This window comes from Esox lucius, chromosome 22 (assembly GCF_011004845.1).
Source record: "Esox lucius isolate fEsoLuc1 chromosome 22, fEsoLuc1.pri, whole genome shotgun sequence".
Taxonomy (NCBI): domain Eukaryota; kingdom Metazoa; phylum Chordata; class Actinopteri; order Esociformes; family Esocidae; genus Esox; species Esox lucius.
In genome coordinates, this window is record NC_047590.1 from 8,137,145 (window position 1) to 8,156,683 (window position 19,539).

The 19,539-nt window shown below is 40.4% G+C and overlaps 1 protein-coding gene across 4 annotated transcripts; it reads right to left on the reverse strand.

Annotated features, from left to right (window-relative positions):
* Positions 1-5,347: 5,347 nt before the first annotated feature.
* Positions 5,348-19,027, reverse strand: stat1a (signal transducer and activator of transcription 1a). Of its 4 annotated transcripts, none has more exons than XM_013139978.3 (24): positions 18,915-19,027; positions 18,141-18,268; positions 17,801-17,945; positions 17,009-17,104; positions 16,759-16,845; positions 16,569-16,647; positions 16,392-16,483; positions 13,918-14,069; positions 13,651-13,809; positions 11,886-11,978; positions 11,717-11,776; positions 11,498-11,609; positions 11,342-11,383; positions 10,936-11,019; positions 10,747-10,845; positions 10,443-10,578; positions 10,287-10,342; positions 10,096-10,187; positions 9,723-9,874; positions 9,371-9,559; positions 8,339-8,414; positions 7,994-8,120; positions 7,797-7,835; positions 5,348-6,263 (listed from the first exon to the last, which is right to left on the reverse strand). In XM_013139978.3, exons 2-24 carry the CDS (start codon positions 18,266-18,268, stop codon positions 6,237-6,239), a joined length of 2,322 nt encoding a protein of 773 aa, XP_012995432.1. In that variant the 5' UTR covers positions 18,915-19,027; the 3' UTR covers positions 5,348-6,236. The 4 variants fall into 4 exon arrangements, with proteins under 4 accessions (XP_012995432.1, XP_012995433.1, XP_034145633.1 ...); XM_013139979.3 differs by having other exon boundaries at positions 18,922-19,001; XM_034289742.1 differs by lacking the exon at positions 18,915-19,027 and having other exon boundaries at positions 9,735-9,874.
* Positions 19,028-19,539: the final 512 nt, after the last annotated feature.

Consider the following 19,539-nt stretch of genomic DNA (forward strand, 5'->3'; position numbering starts at 1 on the left):
CCTTTGGTCTTCTGGTCGATCTACAGGTGTGCAAAAGTGTGGTTTCTCAATGGATATAATAATGTGAAAACCCTATGCAGATCCTGACTTTCTTCATTTGACATAACAAACTGCTTTTTACAGGGGAGGCAAATAATATCAGAAGTAATTGCAAATGAAACACTGGTCAGTTGGTTAATCTCACTCTTTTAGGTCTATTGATTTCCTCTCTGCTTTTGTCTTAGCTTGTGTCCACAAATGTCTTTGCACTTTGTGCACACTGCTGCATCAGCCAGTTCGTCTGTTCAATCAATCAATCAAATGTATTTATAAAGCCCTTTTTACAACAGCAGTCGTCACAAAGTGCTTTTACAGAAACACCTGGCCTTAAACCCCAAGGAGCAAACAACAGTAGTGTTGAATTTCAGTGGCTAGGAAAAACTCCCTAAGAAGGCCGAATTTTAGGAAGAAACCTAGAGAGGACCCAGGCTCAGAGGGGTGACAAGTCCTCTTCTGGCTGTGCCGGGTGAGATATTAAGAGTCCAATTGCAATAATTAATAAATGCATGTGAGTTAAATCCAGACTCTATTCAAATTTAGACTAGGTCAGCAGTATGAACAGATGGACAAGGACAGGGACAGCAATGGGCCCCCCAAACCAGGTACTCCGCAGGTGTGGACCAGGACCTCATGTCCTCCTAAAGTTTAAAACGGGAGGAGACTGGGAAAATTCAGAAAATGCACTCTATCAACAACGATTTATAGTGGGGAAGGAGGACTGACCCAATCCCCCAGCACAATAGTATAGCAGCATAAGACCTTGGAACTGAGACGGGGGAGTCTGGCGACACTGTGGCCCTACCCGGGGGATTTCCTGCCCAACAGGCAGGAAATCAATCCACCCACACTGCCAGGCATCAACCAAAGGGACACCCACCAACCGCAACCACCCTGAATGAGGGCCGAGTATTGCCTGCAGAGTACAGCCCAATTGCACAAGTGCGCAACAAAGAGACAACAAGCCAGTGACTCTTCCCCCGAAAGGCATTGGAGGGAGGGCATCCCAGTGGCGACGAGAGCCCACTTGGCAAGACAGCAAGGGTGAACAGTATCAAGCCTTCTGGTCACCTTCACGCCCATGGGCCTGGCTACACCTTATCATAAACTGTGCTATAGAGATTAGTTTTTAGTAGACACTTGAAAGTTTGCACTGAGTTTGCATTGAAAATAAGCAACTCTTGAGACATATTTTATATGTTAATCAAAGGAAAGGTCAGGGTCAAGGGTAACGCGGAGGTTTCATACAGTTTTTTGTGATACAACCAAGCAGCCATCGAGGTTCACAGTAACGCTCTTTGTTTTTTGTTTAAGAGCAAGAAAGTTCTCTGTCATCCACTTCCTAATATCTGAAACACATGCTTCCAAAGTAGCTAATTTTGGGGCTTCTCCATGCTTCATTGAAATATATAACTGTGTGTCATCAGGATAACAGTGAAAATTTACATTGTGATTTCGGATTACATCGCCCAGAGGCAGCATATATAGTAAGAACAATAATGGGCCCAGAAACGAGCCTTGAGGAACACTAAAGCATACCTTTGACTAGTCAGAGGATATGCCATCCACACTAACAAACTGATATCTTTCAGATAAATAAGATTTAAACCAGGCTAGAACATGTCCACGTAGCCCAATATGGGTTTCCAGTCTCTCTAAGAGAAGGGAGTGATCAATAGTGTCAAAAGCAGCACTAAGATCAAGAAGCAACAGGACGGATGTGGAACCTTTGTCTGAGACCATTAGAAGGTAATTTGTTAACGTAATGAAACCAAATGACAGTATCGCACTACACTCCTTGCTTAATTGTATTAATGATATCAAGATGTGGCTGTCACAACATTTTCTTAACTTGAACGAAGATAAAACAGATTGTATCATCTTCAGTACTTCAGCCACGACGAACGGTCCATCTTTGAGTTTGGGAGCACTGGCTTCATACTTAAAGCCAGCTGTCAGAAATTTGGGGGTTACTTTTGAATGCAATATGAAATTTGACAAGCAAATTAGCAATGTTGTTAGAATGAGCTTTTTCCAGCTCCGTCTCCTAGTTAAAGTTAAGCCATTCCTTAACAGGCAAGATCTGGAAAAGGTGATCCATGCTTTTATTAGTTCAAGGTTGGATTACTGTAATGCTCTCTATGTTGGTTTGAATCGAACCTCCATCTCACGCCTTCAACTTGTGCAAAATGCTGCTGCTCGGTTTTTAACAAACACATCTAGATGTGCACACATCACTCCCATTCTTTACACCCTACATTGGCTCCCTGTGCGTTTTAGAATAGATTTTAAGATTTTATTGTTTGTTTTTAAGGCCCTAAATGGCCTGGCCCCAGAGTACTTATCTGAGATTTGAACCTTGCGTGAGCCGGTCTTTGCAGTCTTCTAACCAACTGGTTTTAGAAGTCCCAAGGTCAAGGTACAAACGATGGGGTGATCAGGCTTTTGCGGTTGCTGCCCCGAGACTCTGGAATAAGTTACCCCCCGATATTCGCACAACTACAGATGTTGCTCTTTTCAGGTCTAAACTCAAAACCTATTTAGAATGGCTTTTAATACGCAGTAGTGGTGTGACAATTTCCTCTTCCTGGTTCTATGTAACCTTTTATGATTTTACTGTTTTCTACGTTAATTTTTTTTTTATTGCAATATATGTTGTTTTATTCTTGGTTGCTGATGTGAAGCACTTTGGATACCTGCTGGTTGTTGTAAAGTGCTATACAAATACATTTTGATTTGATTGAAGATGAACTTTTAACTACAGTACCTACTATGTTAGATTTGTGCGGTTTGTAATTTTATTATAATTTTATCATTTGCTAATTGCCAGAATTTACCCCATTTTCATAGCGTGCGATCAGGGACCTACACAATACTGCTGGCGAGGATGACAAGTATAGGCTGCATGAAAGTTGAATTTGTATTACTTTTTAAAAATAAGTCTAAATAGTCAAAGGGAATAAACCAGTAAGTGTGTGGTGGCTGCGTGAAATGGAACATTCATCATGCAAATGTATTAAACAAGATTAGTCTTAGGTTGTCTGGATTGTGAACTTTGTTTGGGGAGGAATAATTTGGCCGGAATAACACTACAATAAACACTGTACCTAGTTATATGAATTGGTTAACACCTTGTTGTTGAGTTTAACTTGATTAATAACTTGTTAATTACCATTTATCTATAGACTTTTTTTTGTTAAGCGTAGAAGGGGAATGGCAAAAACAGTCCACACAACACTGGGGTGCTGGTATTATTGGTAAATCAGATCAGCCTAAAATGTATTGATGAAGAATGCAGCTGGACAGACTTTGATGGTAAGAAATAGCCTAAATGCAAACTCTAACATTGAATTAAGGATTATAAAGCATATTATAATCTCTAAAACACCACACATGACTTCTCAGATGCAGCTCCAAGCCAATACTGGACACAAAGGGAGAAACATTGTTCATGGACAACCTGGACAAAGCAGCAAAGAGGGACATCAAACAGCGGACACGGCGCCACAAGCGACAGGTTTGTTTATAAATGTGTGTTAAGAGTGTTTGTTTTATATTTGATTGGAAGTGATGACTAATTTACCTTCAAAATAAATAAAATAAGGCTACATCTAAAATGGGTGTATATCCCTTTTTTATACGAAGGTAAAGCAGCGACAACAGTTTTTTATTTGTACAAGAATAGTGCACACTCGTAAAAAAGATTTGCTTACTTGGAATTACTTTTGTTGTTGTATGAAAAATGTGCATAGTATAACTAACCTGATATTTGGAATCTGGCCACTCATTAATAACACTTGCCAACGTAAAATACGGACACTTAGAGTTTTGTTACTAAAATTCAGCTAGAACTGTGACAAAATTATTTGTATTTGTAAATCACAGGCTGCAGTAGTATGTTTCACAGAGTTTACAAGCGGATATACCCATGAGCACTCTGATCAGCACAGCATAGCGTTTTCTGACCAGTGAACTCAGTTGATGGTGAGTCCGTCACGTTTTCAAGTTTTAACCAATCGGAGGAGATTCTGGAACACAAGTGTTTTAACTCATAGTGATGTATTGCAGAGGAGAAGAGAAGCTGTTGTTTAACAGGCAACTGAGGACATGATGTCTGGTGTGGATACTGGATTTTTGGTTTCCTGATCAAATTAGTTGACCAGTGAAGGTCACTTGAACTAGACTGATTTACACACACACACACACTCAAGTCTCAAGCAGCTAACGGCTGCATTCCCGATGTGTCTAAGAATAACTCTGTTATGATATATTAGTTATAATTATACAACTTCGTCTGGACCTGGGTTTGAATTATAATGAACATACTTTACATGGGACTATATTGCATATATATTGCAAAATATTTTGCAATATAGGAACATATTGATTTAAAATAGCTTTTTTAAATCTACATATTTCTCAACTGATATCATGTTAGGACCTTATTATCCTAATTCTCATGTATATTCTTAAATCATCATGGATTATATTAAATTACTCTGCTTTTGATGGATTTCTGTTACCTGTAGGGTGGTCCAGGACCGGGGGCGTGTTGTCCAGGGATGAGGACTTCCCCCATGGCATCCCACATCCCACTTCAGGGGATCTCTAGCCACCAGAGCAGAAGAGGCCGGGGGGACCAGGGCTTAAAGTACAGTTGTTTGACAGTTGTTGGTGGCCCAGGTTGTGGAGTGTCATGCCAATGATGTTTGGTGATCACGTTACGGCGGTGGCCATAGACAGTGGCCCCAAAAAGTACCAGAACGTAACACACTGGAACAGAAATTCAGTCATGGTTTTCTGAAGCACCTGTACCCAATAACATTATACATAATTCATGAATATTGTTATGAGCTAGGGCTGACCATTTCATTGGTTAACCTTGAACTAATGAACTTGCCTTCAATTGAAGCAGTTTGGGAAATCAAGTTGTTGTTTTTTACATGACAAGAAAACAATAAATACTAACAAACCTCTTCATATTGTCAACATAATATGCTACGGCAGTCATAAGATTTAGGGTGAATCTGGTTTTAAAGATCCCAAAGGCCAGGTTTCATATGCAGAGAAAACCACCCTAGTGACAAGGTGATCCTGAAGAACAGGTGAGCAAACCTTTCCATCACAGTTGATGCTAAAAAACAGAAATGGAAAACAATTCGTTAACAAGAACCCAATTGCGAATTTGACGTCCATTAGAGGCCAAACATTAGACTGGAAGGAATTTTTCTTTGAATAATTGTTTTTATTTGTCTGAAAGAAGAAAATACATGACACCACATTTCACAAACATGATAGGTGTTTGTTTTTAACTTCAACAACAAACTGTGCACTTAATAAATGGATGGATGGTGACCGTTTTTCTGGCCTATCGATCAGGGACATATCTAGGGACATATATTTACTATCCCTCCCCTTTTGCCTAATGGTTAGGAGCACAAATTCAAAGTATCAAAGTTGTCTTCAACTTGGAAATCTTCAAAGTATTTGAAACTTCAAAGTATCAAAGTAGTCAAAATGTATCATTATATTTACTTGGCAAATAAATGTGCTTCCAGTGTTAAAGGCAACTTACCGGCTATAATCTGCCACACTATATTAAATTAATTATCTCCTGTGTTTATTATTGTTTTTATTGGGTAGAATTACTTGTTTCTCCAGTGCCTGTTTTTCGTGCAATGTGTATTGCTTTCTTTCGTAATTCAAATATACAGAACATGCTTTAGCTGTGTTAGAAATGAGAAAAGTATTTACCAAAGAGTAAAGACTAAATGTTAAACATGCCCCCACTTGATCTCCTGCATATGGGACGTGCACTCATTACACGAAAGTGACAACATTCACTGGTTACACAGTAGATACTATCAGAAAGTAGGACAGTGATGTACAGTGAGTGTATAACATGACATAAATATATTTCCACAGTACTTTTAAACTGACTGTACAAAACAAATGGAAACGTGACTCCGGAATTCAAAAGAGAACTAAAGACAGAATAAATGGTGTTACTGACTGGGCAATCTGTTAAGGATTGAGCTAAACAATTCAAATAATTCCCTCCATTAACATAATTGCACATGGGCAATATTTTACCACGCATCAAATCTTTATTCTAATTAGTAATTAAGTGTAGATGACACAATACGTTGATTATTTTATTTTCCTCCTCTGCATGAAAGGTCAGGTCCTGGCTGGCTGGTTCAGTGGGAGTCCAAGTCAGCAGTCATCTACAGAAGAGAGAAATTACATTTAAAAATTAAAGATGGAAAATTACCAGGTGTGAGGAGGTGAAAATAAATTCCATAATGCCATTTATTAAAATCTAAGGGGATTGAAGCATCTACAGTGGCTCTCTAAATGACTCACCCCATTGGACCTTTCTACATTGTATTGTGTTAATACACCCAAATGGATTCCATTCATTTTTGATCAACACAAACAACAAAGTCAGGGGAAATAAAAATCTCAAAATCGTTTGAAATCATTTACAAATACAAAACAGAAACTGATTGCAAAAGTAACCATCCCCTTTAGTAAATATTTGGTAAAGACAATTTTGGGAAGAATAAAGCCATGACGTGAGGGCGCCAAACATAGTGTGGTTTGAGACCAGAAAAACTACTTTGGTCTCATCAGACCATATTCTTCCACTTAGTATCAGATTCACCTGCAAACCTTCTGGCAAACTCAGCAAAGACTTGCTGAAAGTTTTTTTCATCTTGCCACTACTCTATGAAGGTCACTTTGGTGAAGCGGTTGCGGTGTGGTTGCGGTATGGTTGCGGTATACACAGTGTCTCCCAGCTCAACCGTGGAAGACTGACATGGAAGGTTTCTTGGTGGCCTCTCGGACTAGCGACCTTCTTGTCCGGGTACTCCGTTTCTGAGGACGGCCTGTTCTAAACACATTAACAGTTGTGCCATATTCTCTTCATTTCTAAATGTACTTTTCTGTGCTCTGAGGGATATTCAATGCCTGGTCAATGTCCTGATATCCTACCCTTGATTGATGCCTTTGAAGAACCTTATTCAGGATTTGCTTTGATCGGTCCTTTTTCTTCATCATGTCGTTTTTGTAGGAACGGTACAAACCATCTGTGGGATCTCCCAGAGAACTTTTAAAAACATCTGATTTTACCACAGCTCAATCAGGTATCACAGAAAAGGGTCACCCCCTTTTCTGTGATACCTGATTGAGCTGTGGTAAAATCAGATGTTTTTAAAAGTCAACTTGTGTTTTGTTGAATGGTTAGTTGAGTGGAGTCCACCTGATCACATGATCTCAGGTTAAATACACCGTTCTCTGGGATATACATTTGCAAGAAATTATTTTCTGTTTTATATTTGTAATACATTTTTTTCACTTTGACATCGTGGACTTATTTGTGTTAATCAATGGCAATGGCTTACTCCATGGGCCTACTCCATGGGCTTACTCCCCTTTTAAATGGCTTACTCCATTGACTTACTCCACCGGCTTACTCCATTCTGCTATAATGCTGTACCAGTGAAATGTGGAAAAGTCCACTGAGAGCGACTATGTTAGGGATGTGTGTACTGGGTAGGAAATGTGGCACAACGGCAAGCATGAACCTCACGCTGTCAAACCTAACAAGCATATACTACTGGAGATTACCAGGCACGGCGTGCCAGCACCAGAATCTATTCTCCTCAGTTAAAACAATACCCATGGCCTGCTTTACCTTGCGATGGTTATGCATGCAGTTGCTTATGCTACGGAAACAGCAGCGTTTACTGTACCTGAAAGTCTTCAGGCATCAAATCAGCGAAATCACACGCCTGAGGCAAGCAGTGTCAGGAAAAGAACAACAATGGACAAAACGATTGCAATTGACATGAGAGCATTAAACGCCATGTAATTTCATTGTTTGGCACTGGACTGAACACCGCAACTTCATTTTGAGGTTATAACGACCCAGTGGGGAAGTTTAACTTACCACAGCATCCAAATCCTTAGGGCTTTGATTCCAACACTGGTCCAACACTGGACCAACACTCCTCGTCAGCTCACCAAACACATCTGGTGACATCGGCATCATGTTGTCTTGCAGTCTAGATGGGTGACTGAAACATATCGTAAAAAGAAGTCCTCTGTATCACATGATCGACAAAATATTGCAAACAAATACTAAGACCACACAGTATCTTTGTATTTTTCCCTATGCAATAAAAAAATTATGTGTATTTTGCCCTATACTCTGGCCAGTCCAATCTCATCTCTTTCCTGGCACCCCAATGGTGGAACAAGGTTCCTAAAGGACGAGTGTAAAATGTACACTTACACTTCTGACACTGATATGAGTTCTGTCTTCATGTATCCTCGGCTGGCTGGACTCTCCACGTCCATGGGTTCTGACACTGACAGGAAAATAGTGGACCAGGGATGTTAACCCCAACATTAAGGCTGTTCAACGCTATCAAGACATTTACGTGAGGAAACACAAACCAATGATCTGCCAAGAAGCATCTTGGACCTTACAGGGGAATTGTGCAAAGGACAAATCATTATTTTACTACCTAGGTTAATGGCAGAGAAATATAGTCTAGTGAAAAAGTGAGTACACCCCCCTGTAAAGTTGTCTTCTTTGTAACAGAATTTTTGGACACGCTTGTTCAAGGGCTTTCTTACATTCATGGCCCACTTCTTGTCTCCAAACAAAATATCTATAGGATTGAGATCTGGGCTTTGGCCCAGCAATTCCATAACCCCTGAATTCCCCTTGTAAAATACCGTAGTGGTTAGAGAAGCAGACCTGCAAACTATAGCTCCTGAGTTCGTATCTCCTCGCTGGCGAAGCAGAGTACGCATTATGAATTATTTTGTATAGACGAAAACTTTGCTGGCTAAAACCTCCAGTATCTACATTATAGTAAGCCTGAAATAAAACAGTTTGCAGTTATATTGCGAGCGTTTGTGGTGGATTTCCGAAGTACGCATCCGTGCATGTGTTTTGGACCAGGCTTGCCAGGTTTCTTGTTGTTTATTCCTTTGCGCCCATTTTTGTGCACGTGATTCATATTTAAGCAATTTTATGTGACAGTAAAGGTAGTGAGATACTAACTTTGCCCACAAAAGAAAATTGCATTTCTGTTTATATTAATTGCACAAATGGTTTCAAAGGTTTTCTTTTTATTTGTTAAATTGGGATGGTTTTATTAGTGAATCTGTTAGCTCAAATACCCTTTTGAAGTCAACTTTCCAAGTGGCGTACTTACTTTTTCACAAATTTTAAATGATCGGCAACAGACTTCGATTTCAGTCGTATGCCTTCCTCCCGCAACATTAGAAAACAAAGCAGTCGTTAGCCGCTTACCCTCTGTGGGCCTGGCGTAGTACTTCCCGAAAGCCTTGTCCTTGGGGATGTCCGGGTAGAGGAACCGGAGCGGGTTCTCCGGGATGTTCTCAGCTGCCATGACCTTGTAGGTGCGGATTATGTCAGGCAGAGAGACGGCGGTCAGCTCCTTTTTGGTGTATGGTTCCACCGCATGGAACACGGGCTTGTCTGTGGAAGCACCCGGACACAACATGCGTGAACCTTCTCTATGTGAATTGGCTGCAGGGCCGCCGTGCCGGTGTGTTCACAAGGTAATCACCAAGATAATCACCAAGATAATCACCAAGATAATCACCAAGATAATCACCAAGATAATCACCAAGATAATCACCAAGATAATCACCATATAGGTCGTGTTCCACCCAGGTGAATGTGATCGCACCCTCTCTGCTGCTCTCACTGAAACGCAGCAGGAACGTGCCTGGACACCTCCCGGTCAACATGGCCTTCTCCCTCTCCTTACTCACAAAGCCCAGGATGCAACTGTGAAGCAAGGGGGGGGAAACAACTTTTTTTTTTTATCACTTGACTGATTAGGGTTTATTTTGACACGGTAGAAATGTGCGCAACTCCGCAAATGTGCCAGCCGGTCATCAGCAGTTCCTTGGAGCTTTTGTGCTCAGCCGTACGCATAGATGCCCGCGGCGGTGAGATTCAGGCAGAATGCCGCTAGCTGTTCGCCAGCTGCTGGTGAAGTAGCTCACCCATCATTCCAAAGGGAAAGCAGGTGTCTCTTAATAAGGTCCAGAATGGCTTCGATCCACAGCCAGAAGGGAAAGCTCTTCTCGGTGAGACTCTACAGTAGACAGAAAGGAAACCCTGATGTGTCTCTGGATGGATTAAATAAGTGTCCCGATTTTTAAAAATGTATATGTGTAGCGCATTCATGGCCTACCTTACAGAACTTGGTCCAGGGGATAAGGCCCTCTGAATTCCTCTGCGCTTTATGGCCTGTTAAAATCATCCACGTGTCAGTACATTTTTAAATCAGCCAACAGCCTTAGTGGAAGTATATAAATCCTATCAACTGCTAATCCCCTCTGTGCCTCACCTAGCAGTTTGTCAGCCAGCATTCCCAGCTGTTCCTCGTTGAGTCCCCTCTTAGTGACAGAGGAGAACTGCCAGCTCAGAACCTCAGACAACTGACCCCAGGTGGCAGCAGGAGGACTAAGGAAGAACTTCAAATTCTGGGATGGACCAGGGAGAGAGAATAGCGAGTTTGTCTACTGTCCATTCTATATCTGATTTAGAACGGAGCGATGGATGGGCCTAACCCAACTTGTCTCTGGGATCTGTCTCAGTGCATATAGCTGGCGTAAATAAAGGTAATGTGAAATGAACCTGCTGTACTTTACCTTGGGCTCAGTGGTCAGCATGTTGTACCACAGAATAGAGGCCCAGCCACTGGGCAGCTGGCTGACGTTGGAGATAACCACGACCGGCAGGGAGATGGTCTAAGAAATCAATCCAAGTCAAGCATGCGGTTAACATTTCCTGAAAATTGTAGTGTTGACCTGATTCTCTACATATTTCAGCCCACTCACCTCTAGCTTGATGTCCAGGCCGGACTGGTTGAGCTCAGACTCAAAGCAGAGGGTGTGCAACTCCTCAGTCACAATAAGAGGCCCCTGTAAAACATGAACACAGTAAAACATGAGAACATTGCTGTTTGCTGTTTTTCTGCAGGGACTTACTTCTTTCCCCTCTCAAATTTCTATTTCTATTTTTACATAAACAAACAACCTTCATTTAATTAAACTTAACTCTCTTATGCAAAACGAAAATAAACCAATCGCTGTCTTTTCAATTAAAGGAAATGTTTATTATATTGTCTGATGTTTTACTTACAATATTCTTCAGCACAATGCTGTAATTAACACTAATTAAGCCTTTTGGAGTTGACTGCAGCTGAGTATATTATAGACCAGTTATTGCTAGCAGGCCTCTTACCTCATTTGTCCTGTTTCCGGCCACTTTCTGTTCTTTCAGTTGCTGTTTTGAAATCAGACAATAAACTGTTAGGAGTGAATAACAGCAAACATCAAAAGGATAATCAGAGCCAATGACTGAGATTTAGGGCCCGATATGCTTTTTTAAATGACTTACCAAATGGCGAAACTCTGCAGCCAGACTTCCATTGGACTCTTCCATATTCATAACCTTTGTGTTGGTACCCAACAAGTTGAATTTACGAAAACCTTTTTTTTCTGTAACATCTCTGAGGAGAAAATAAAATATGAATTTACATTAGCTTGTTTTGTGTTGTACATGCAAGAGTCTTACATAACAATACACAACAGTATCTGTCAACAATCAGCTACTTACTTGTCAAACGAAGCTTTGACTTTGAGTTGATAGTTGAATTCCTGGAGCTTCACGAGGAATCTGAAGGAAGGAAGATCCAAATCCAAACTCAACAAGACCAGAACAGATCTACAGTAACTCCACACGAAATAATCAAGAGATGAAATGGTCCTGTTGTATAAGTGCTCACCGGAGCTTAACAGTGAACTGAACCTGTGTCTTCAGCACCAAGGGTCTCTGTGGGTGTGTGGGCATACAAGGCTGTCTCTCTACCACCAAGGAACTGAGAAAGACCACACAAACACACTTTATAGATGCATTACAATACTATAGAAGAACTAATGAATACAGTCTTGTGGAAAGTAAGTACTGCCCGAGAAGAGTTGTCTTTTAAACATTTTTGGACATACAGCTCTGGAAACAATTAAGAGACCTCTTCAGCTTTTTCTTTAATTTCCAAAAAAGTTGAAAAGGAAAGTTTTAAGTGAGGAACAGAAGCGTTCAATTTGCGGTGGTCTCTTCATTTTAACCCTTCTGTTCCTCACTCACTTTTTTGGAAAGGAAAGAAAAAGGTGCAGTGGTCTCTTCATTTTTTCCAAAGCTGTATAAATAGTGGAGCTAAATTCAAACCAGATTAACTGAAGGTCATCCATTAAAAAATAAACACAAAAAATACTATCTCTAACATCAGATAAAATGGCAAAAAACATCAGATGAATCATAAAAATTAGAGTGTAAATTGGCAGGGTTAAAAACATAAAGATTAGAAACCTGGTCTGGTCTTAACCATATGGGTGTGTGGTAACACATCATGTCAAGATCAAAAGACCTATCCAAGGCCCTCGAGTCTGGGAGAGGTTACAAAGCCATTAGCAAGCAATACAAAGAGCATCATGTCCTACGGATTATCTGAAAATTGAGAAAATTACAAACTGGCTTCCTAAAACAGGTAATCCCACCCAATTCAGGGCAACCAAAACTTGCTCATTGAAACCTCTATGAAGCCCCATTGAAACATCAATGGATCTAGAGATCCTCTTATCACAAGCATTGTCAAAGTGCATGAGTCCATTGCCAGAAAGGCTGCATAACCTTGGCCTATATGGGATGTCATGAAAGAAAACTTCTCTGCTCTCAAAAAATGATATCAAGACAACTAACATCTGACCGAAATGGCAAAAAAGAAACATTACTTTTGAACAGAAAGACCTCATACCAACAGTAAAGCATGGAGGTGATGGTGTTATGGTTTGGGGCTGCTTTGCTGCCTCAGGGCCTGGCCAACTGGCCATCATTAAGTCAACCATAAATTCCATATTGCACCGGGGAGTTCTTCAGGAGATGGTGAGACCATGTCAAAGAAAGCTGATGCTGACACTGAATATAAATCTTGAAACAAAACAATGATCCAAAATACACAAGTAAAACTAAAACATAATGTCTCAAAAATAAGGAAGGTTTTAGAGTGGCTGAGACAAAGCTCAGATCTTAATAAAATGCTGTGAAACACAGGAAGCTTGAAGCGGTCATACATGAAAGCCCTCAAACATGACACAGTTGACATATTGTAAAGTGGGCCACAATTCTCCCCATTCGATGATGGAGACTGATAGACAATTACAAGAATTGGGTACAGGTGGTTTTTTCAGGCAAAGGGCACAACACCACTTATTGAAACTAGGGGTGTACTTGTTTTTTCTGCACCAGAAAATTGCATTTCTGTCGTTTTTTGAGGAATAAATAATTTCAAAGTATACTCTTTCAGTGTGACTTGATAAATTAGGTTACCTTTATCTTTCTACAGCGCTGACATGAAGATTACATATCCATATGTTGAAATATGAACAAGAAAAGACAACTTTCCAGGGGGTGTTCTTACTTCTTCACATGACTGTATACCATCTGCAAAAACACAGAGAACATTGACATTGGAATACAAGTGTGGTGTCACTCACTGCTCTAGAAGGTTCCGGAACAGTGTGAGGGCCCGCCCCTCCAGGAAGCTTTTCTTCAGTCCAATTGGATCATTCTCGTATGTATACTTCTGCTCTAGTTCTTGGAGTTTCTTCAGCTGCTGCCTCACTTGCTGCAGGTTCTCAGCCACCACAGTGAACCTACAGGAAGAGAAGAGGAATATTTCAACTTTTTTTTTTTTTTAAAGTAGATTTTTTTTGGAGTTGATCATGCGAGAGATTCCCAAGATAGTGATCTAGTTTCCCCACCAGTTCTGTAATTGGTCCAGACAGGCATTGGGTGGCCCTCCAATACAGGAGCTCTGTTGCCTTTTCTTCCACTCAGGTAGTTCCTCTGAGATCAGGTCTGACTGGATTGACTCAGACATGTTAAGCACATCTGCTAACTGAGACACCACTTCCTGTTTAGGACAAGGAGTCAAAAACATGAGCATGAATAACAGTTATTATCAACTTTTAAATTTGAGCAGTGTTAACCAATGTGCAGAACAAATGCAAGTCGGCGAAGACCATGGAGTTACTGTTATAGCTGGGGTTTGTCATATCAGTTTGCATTATAGAGAGGAACAACTTAATTGGTCTAAACAACTAAGTAACGGAGCCCTTTCAAATGCTACAAACCATAACAATGAATTTTGTTGTTGGCTTAGCGAGAGCTCATCAATTTGATATACGGTCTGTTTTGAATCCCACACAGGCCTGGGCACCATAGACAATCAGAGCTACAGTAGAACTACATGCAAATGATGTAATTTCCCACACGGCCATCTCAGTTCCTGAACTGTGTGTTTACGGTGGCACAAACACAAATATAGATAATTCGCTCAAACGTGTTTGTGATACAAAATTAAATTGAACATCCTCTTTAAAATACGTAAGTGCCGCACGAGCTCTACATTTGGGAACAAACCAAGTCATAGTCAAACGACAATTCTGGCAGGGTCTCCTCTGTAGCCTACAACATTTAAATCAAAAGGAACTTCTGTATGAAAATGCTATAGTATTTGCTCCACTGGTTTTGTTTCGAGGGCATTCTTACACTATTTGGCCAAATTTATGTGGGCACCCCTACTAATTATTAACTTCAAGTGTTACAGCCACTCATTGCTCACAGGTGCATAAAATCAAGCGCATAGCATGAAATCTCCATAGACAAACAATGGCTGTCAAATATGGGTCGTACTGAAGAGCTCAGTGGCACTGTCATAAGGATGCCACCTTTGACACAAGTTAGTTCATTACATTTCTGCCCTACTAGATCTGCCCCAGTCAACTGCAAGTGCTATAATTGTGAAGTGTCTTGGAGCAACAACAGCCCAGCCATGAAGTGATAGGCCATGCAAACTCAGTGCGGGATCACGGAGTGCTGGCGCTTAGAATTAAAAAATTGCCAGTCATCTGTTGCATCACTCACCACAGAGTTCCGCAGCTTATTTCAAGTGAAGGGTCAACTTAATGCTACAGGATACAAAGAAATTTAAGATTACTGGGTGCTTCTAACTGTGGCAACAGTTTGGGGAAGGGCCTTGCCTGTTCCAGTATTGACTGTGCCCAAAAGGGGGTCCATAAAGACGTGGTTCGATGAGGTTGGTGTGGAGGAACTGAGTGGCCTGCACAGAGCCCTGACCTCAACCCCAATGAATTGGGACGGCGATTGCGAGCCAGGCCTTCCTCGTCCAACATCAGTGCCTCACCTCACAAATGCACTTTTGGCTGAATGGGCACAAATTCCCACAGAGACACTCCAAAGTCGTCCCAGATGAGTGGCAACTGTTGCGGCAGCAAAGGGGCTCCATATTAATGCCAGTGGGTTTTGAATGGGATGTCCAACAAGCTCATATAGGTGTCATGGTTGGGTGTCCACATACTTCAGGCCATATAGTGCATATGCCCAAATTATGCTCAAATAGCCACAAGCTATTGGTTACTGTCTAAAACTGTACAGCCTTAGTGTTCACTGTAATTGCATGCTGGAGGTTGCACAGAATTTGCACAACTTTTGTGCTCAGGAGACCAGACATTTGCTCAGTAACACAAACAATGAACACTAGAAGGCTAGACTGAAAAACTGTTTTTTCGGGGTATTGAGCAAGTGGTCAAACCCAGCTAAAATTGTATATAGAATACAGTTTCACTTTAGCTGGGTTTGATTCAACTTTGTTGCTCTTGTTGTAAGTAACCATGTTACCATCCAACCTTTTAATGGACATGAATCTACAGAAAATTTGAAAGGTTACTTTGTAGATGTAAAACTTTAACCTTTGGATTACTCAAACTGAGTAACATAATCTGATTACTATCTGCTACTTTTAGATTAGAGTACATTTAGACACTTGTAGACAGCCAATTGTAACAGTAATCACTATCAGTGAGGCATGAATCATTGAGAGAGAAGCAGTGTCACATCCTATTTAAAAGGACAAGCCATGTCTTGATGGTAGTTATTCACCAGTAAACTACGTCAGTAGTTCTGAAACTGTCTGCCCGGCGACCCCAAAGATTTGACAAACACACAAAATATTTAACACAGGAACAGACATATAAACACAATTGTAGCCAGCGATTAATCATCAGTGATGAATTTTCTAAATTTACCAGAAATGCACCTGACCATCCAGTACTTCAGGTGCCATGACCAAAATAACACAACGATTGTCTCAAATCTTTACTCTATAATGTAATGTAGTGTGTAGTAGTTCTGCCTCATCGCTGGGTATTCCTACCTCTCTATTAATCTTCAGCTTTAAACACATTTCAAGAATAATCATCTTCTCATGTTCCAGCTGTTTTGGGGTCAGCCCATTATTTTCATGTTCTACAGTGAGAAAAAGAAAGTATGATTCAGGTAATTGACTGCAGTATATATCAATTTATTTAAAAGAAAGAATAAAACAACTCACCTCTGTTCTTAAGACTATTCACTCTAAAGTCATGCTCGTCTTGAAGTTCTTCAAGAAGCTTTATGTTATGATCTACGACCTAGTTGTTGGAAGAGAGGGTAAACATGAATGTGATTTCAACAAAAATACCGACACTAAAACATATGACTGGTTCCACCAGGACATGCAGTATGTGACAGAGATGTCTCACCTGAACTTCGTTTTTCATCACTTTAACTTTATTATCCAGCTTCTGTTTCTCCAGGACCATGCTCGTCTGTGTGTTCTCCAAGTCGGCCTAAGAAGTGCATTTCACAGTTAACCACGCCAACTTTACACCACACATACTTGCGCATTATTTGTATAGTTGACCACCTGGACAAATAAATATGTGGTGATTTTGTTTATAACAATGTACTGTTTATTACAATGCCAATACAAGTCAATATCTAAAAAGCCACCTGTATGCTTCTGGCAACAGCCAGAATCCTTTGCTCTTCCTTCAGGTTTCTGGCAATGATCATGGCCATGTGAATGGGGTCCTCTTGAAAGCGGTCCTGTAACGAGTGTGCATTTCCTCATTACAAACCCGCCCATAACCGTATCATTGTAATCTACAACAGATCAACATCGGTAATTATGCAGGCAGTAATATTTTTCATTTTAAACTGGGTGGTTTGAGACCTGAAAGCTCTGGTATACCAAACTCTATAACCGCAATTATGATAAACACATTATTATTTTACTTTCATACAGCATTTTGCTATGCTGGGGTTACTTTTACCAGAATGCAGATGGAGTTTATACATTCCATGGGATGTTTTGCAGTGCACATTTTTAATTATACTACCCCTACTTAAAATCCAATACAGGCACTGATGCTGTTACCAAATCCACTGAAAAATAACGGGTTGTAATGCATTTTTTTGTGCATTTAAAATCTACTACTTCCTGGCTGATGCTAACTCGATACCTCTCACTATACCAATGACTGTGAACTGGCCACATACCACAGCCCAGCGTGTTTTTTGCTGTTGTTATATTTGTATTAAACATTCACCCTGATGACAAAACAACAGCCACCGTACATTAAAACACAGAAGGGGAATATGAATGTCTGCTGTTTTCAATGGGTGTTATTACAGCAGCAGCATTACAGTTTGTGAGGCTTGTTAAGAGTTAACACGCATCTTATCAAGGCCACTGGCAACAGTGTCCGCCTAAAAAAGACGTAACTGAGCATCCACCAATACCTGGAGGTTTCTCTTGATCTTGCGGATGTTGTGTTGCAGCAGAAAGTTGTTTTCCAGGGCAAAGCGGCTGTGCTGGTCATCCAGCTGAGCTAGGAGGTCATGGAAACGTACTGTTGACAAGGAGTCCTGGACAGCCACATTTTCCCTACAGGGTTTCACAGGGGAATGCGTAGAACAAAGTGAAGTAATGAACAGGTTATATTTCTCGCCATTATGCAGATTTTTAGTTTGACAGTTTCTCCATCACTAGGTGGGAATACAGTTGAATAAAACGAGAATAATAGTTCTGGATTGGAATATAATCATTATATTATCAACTAGGTCTCTATCCACTGCTTACCAATCGATGCTCTCAATCCACTTGCTCAGGTACTGCCTGATGTCCATTGGGAAGGAGTCATCATACAGCTGATCAACCTGCTCCAGGTATTTAGAATCCAGTTGTTGCAGCTGGCACCACTGGGCCATCTGATCAAGAGACATAAAGAGGTCCGTTCAGACACAAAATGTACAAAACTGAGACGGCAACCTACTGTATAACGTGGATGAAAAACAACGCACCTGCCTGGAATCTACACTTTATTGTTGTTCTTAAAGTGGAAATCTGAGTTGCTACATTCAGTTTCTTTCTTACCTATACATGAGTATTCACCGATTAAGAAATATATCTTAAATAAATAGCTGACTGGATTATTTTAACTACTGTACTTCATCAGAACCCGAAATAGAAGTTTGTGTTACTCTAATCAAAGTAAATGCGAACAGTCCAAACCACCAAAACATGGTTCAGATAATGTATGTGATAGTATGGATGATCTGTTCTTGCACCATATAGCCTCAAAATGTACCAAATAAATGTTTCACCGTAACCCGTTTTACAGGCAGAGCGTGAGAACACTTTGTTATTGTTTCAACTGTCGATTTCCGCATTACATAACGGTCCTTCCTTACTCTATAGTGTTTAATCTCTAACATCGATTTAAACATTTAAGTAATCGACCCATTTTTAAACAGGGACCGCAATTATGTTAACGTAAATGGTTTTGTCTCTCTTTCCTAAGATACTGGTATAGAGACTGTCATCAATACTGTTCAACAATATAAACGGACTCACCTTATACCTTGAAGAGGAACAAATATGAGCAGACTTCAGTAAATTCTGTTTCGTAGTTGCAGACCCACCACGAAAAAACGTTCACGACAGTAAACAAAAAGGGAGGGTGTCTGACATTGACGCCCACATACGGAAGACTGTGTAATCCAATAGGAATTTCGGAATCATTAAGGATATCCGCCTTCTTCTTCAATAGCCAATCAAAGTGAGAGATATCGCTGATTGACAAAACAGGACTTGGCTGTTGCGACAGCTCAACAACCTCCCGTTATATATTAAACTTTTTCTTTCGGTATTTTATAACACATGCTTACAGTTTCATGTTTTGTATTTTTCTTAACTGTAATTTATAATACGTATTTTTAGTTATTAAAAATACCGCAACAAGACCCAACAAACCAAAAAATATTATCTGGTGCAGTTAGACATCGGAGAGACAATCCGACGGAACAGCCCAATGTTTACCACGTGTTTTCAGGGAAACTGAAAGTATCTTAAAACTCTTTGTGATTCCCCCCTTTACCTGAGGAGCTCGCTTGTCCGGTGAGCTTTTATTTCAACGAAGAACAATAACACTGGTGAAAAATATAACGTCTTGCAAATTACAGCTGGGAAGCTATAATAA

Bases quoted from the DNA above. Each gene is read 5' to 3' on its own strand.
- stat1a (XM_013139978.3), bottom strand. From the start codon at position 18,268: ATGGCCCAGTGGTGCCAGCTGCAACAACTGGATTCTAAATACCTGGAG. The intron at 11,610-11,716 runs GTAAGTAGCTGA...TTTTCTCCTCAG, and splicing joins GTCAAAGCTTCGTTTGACAA to AGATGTTACAGAAAAAAAAG. The intron at 10,846-10,935 runs GTGAGTGGGCTG...TTGATTTCTTAG, and splicing joins GCCTGGACATCAAGCTAGAG to ACCATCTCCCTGCCGGTCGT.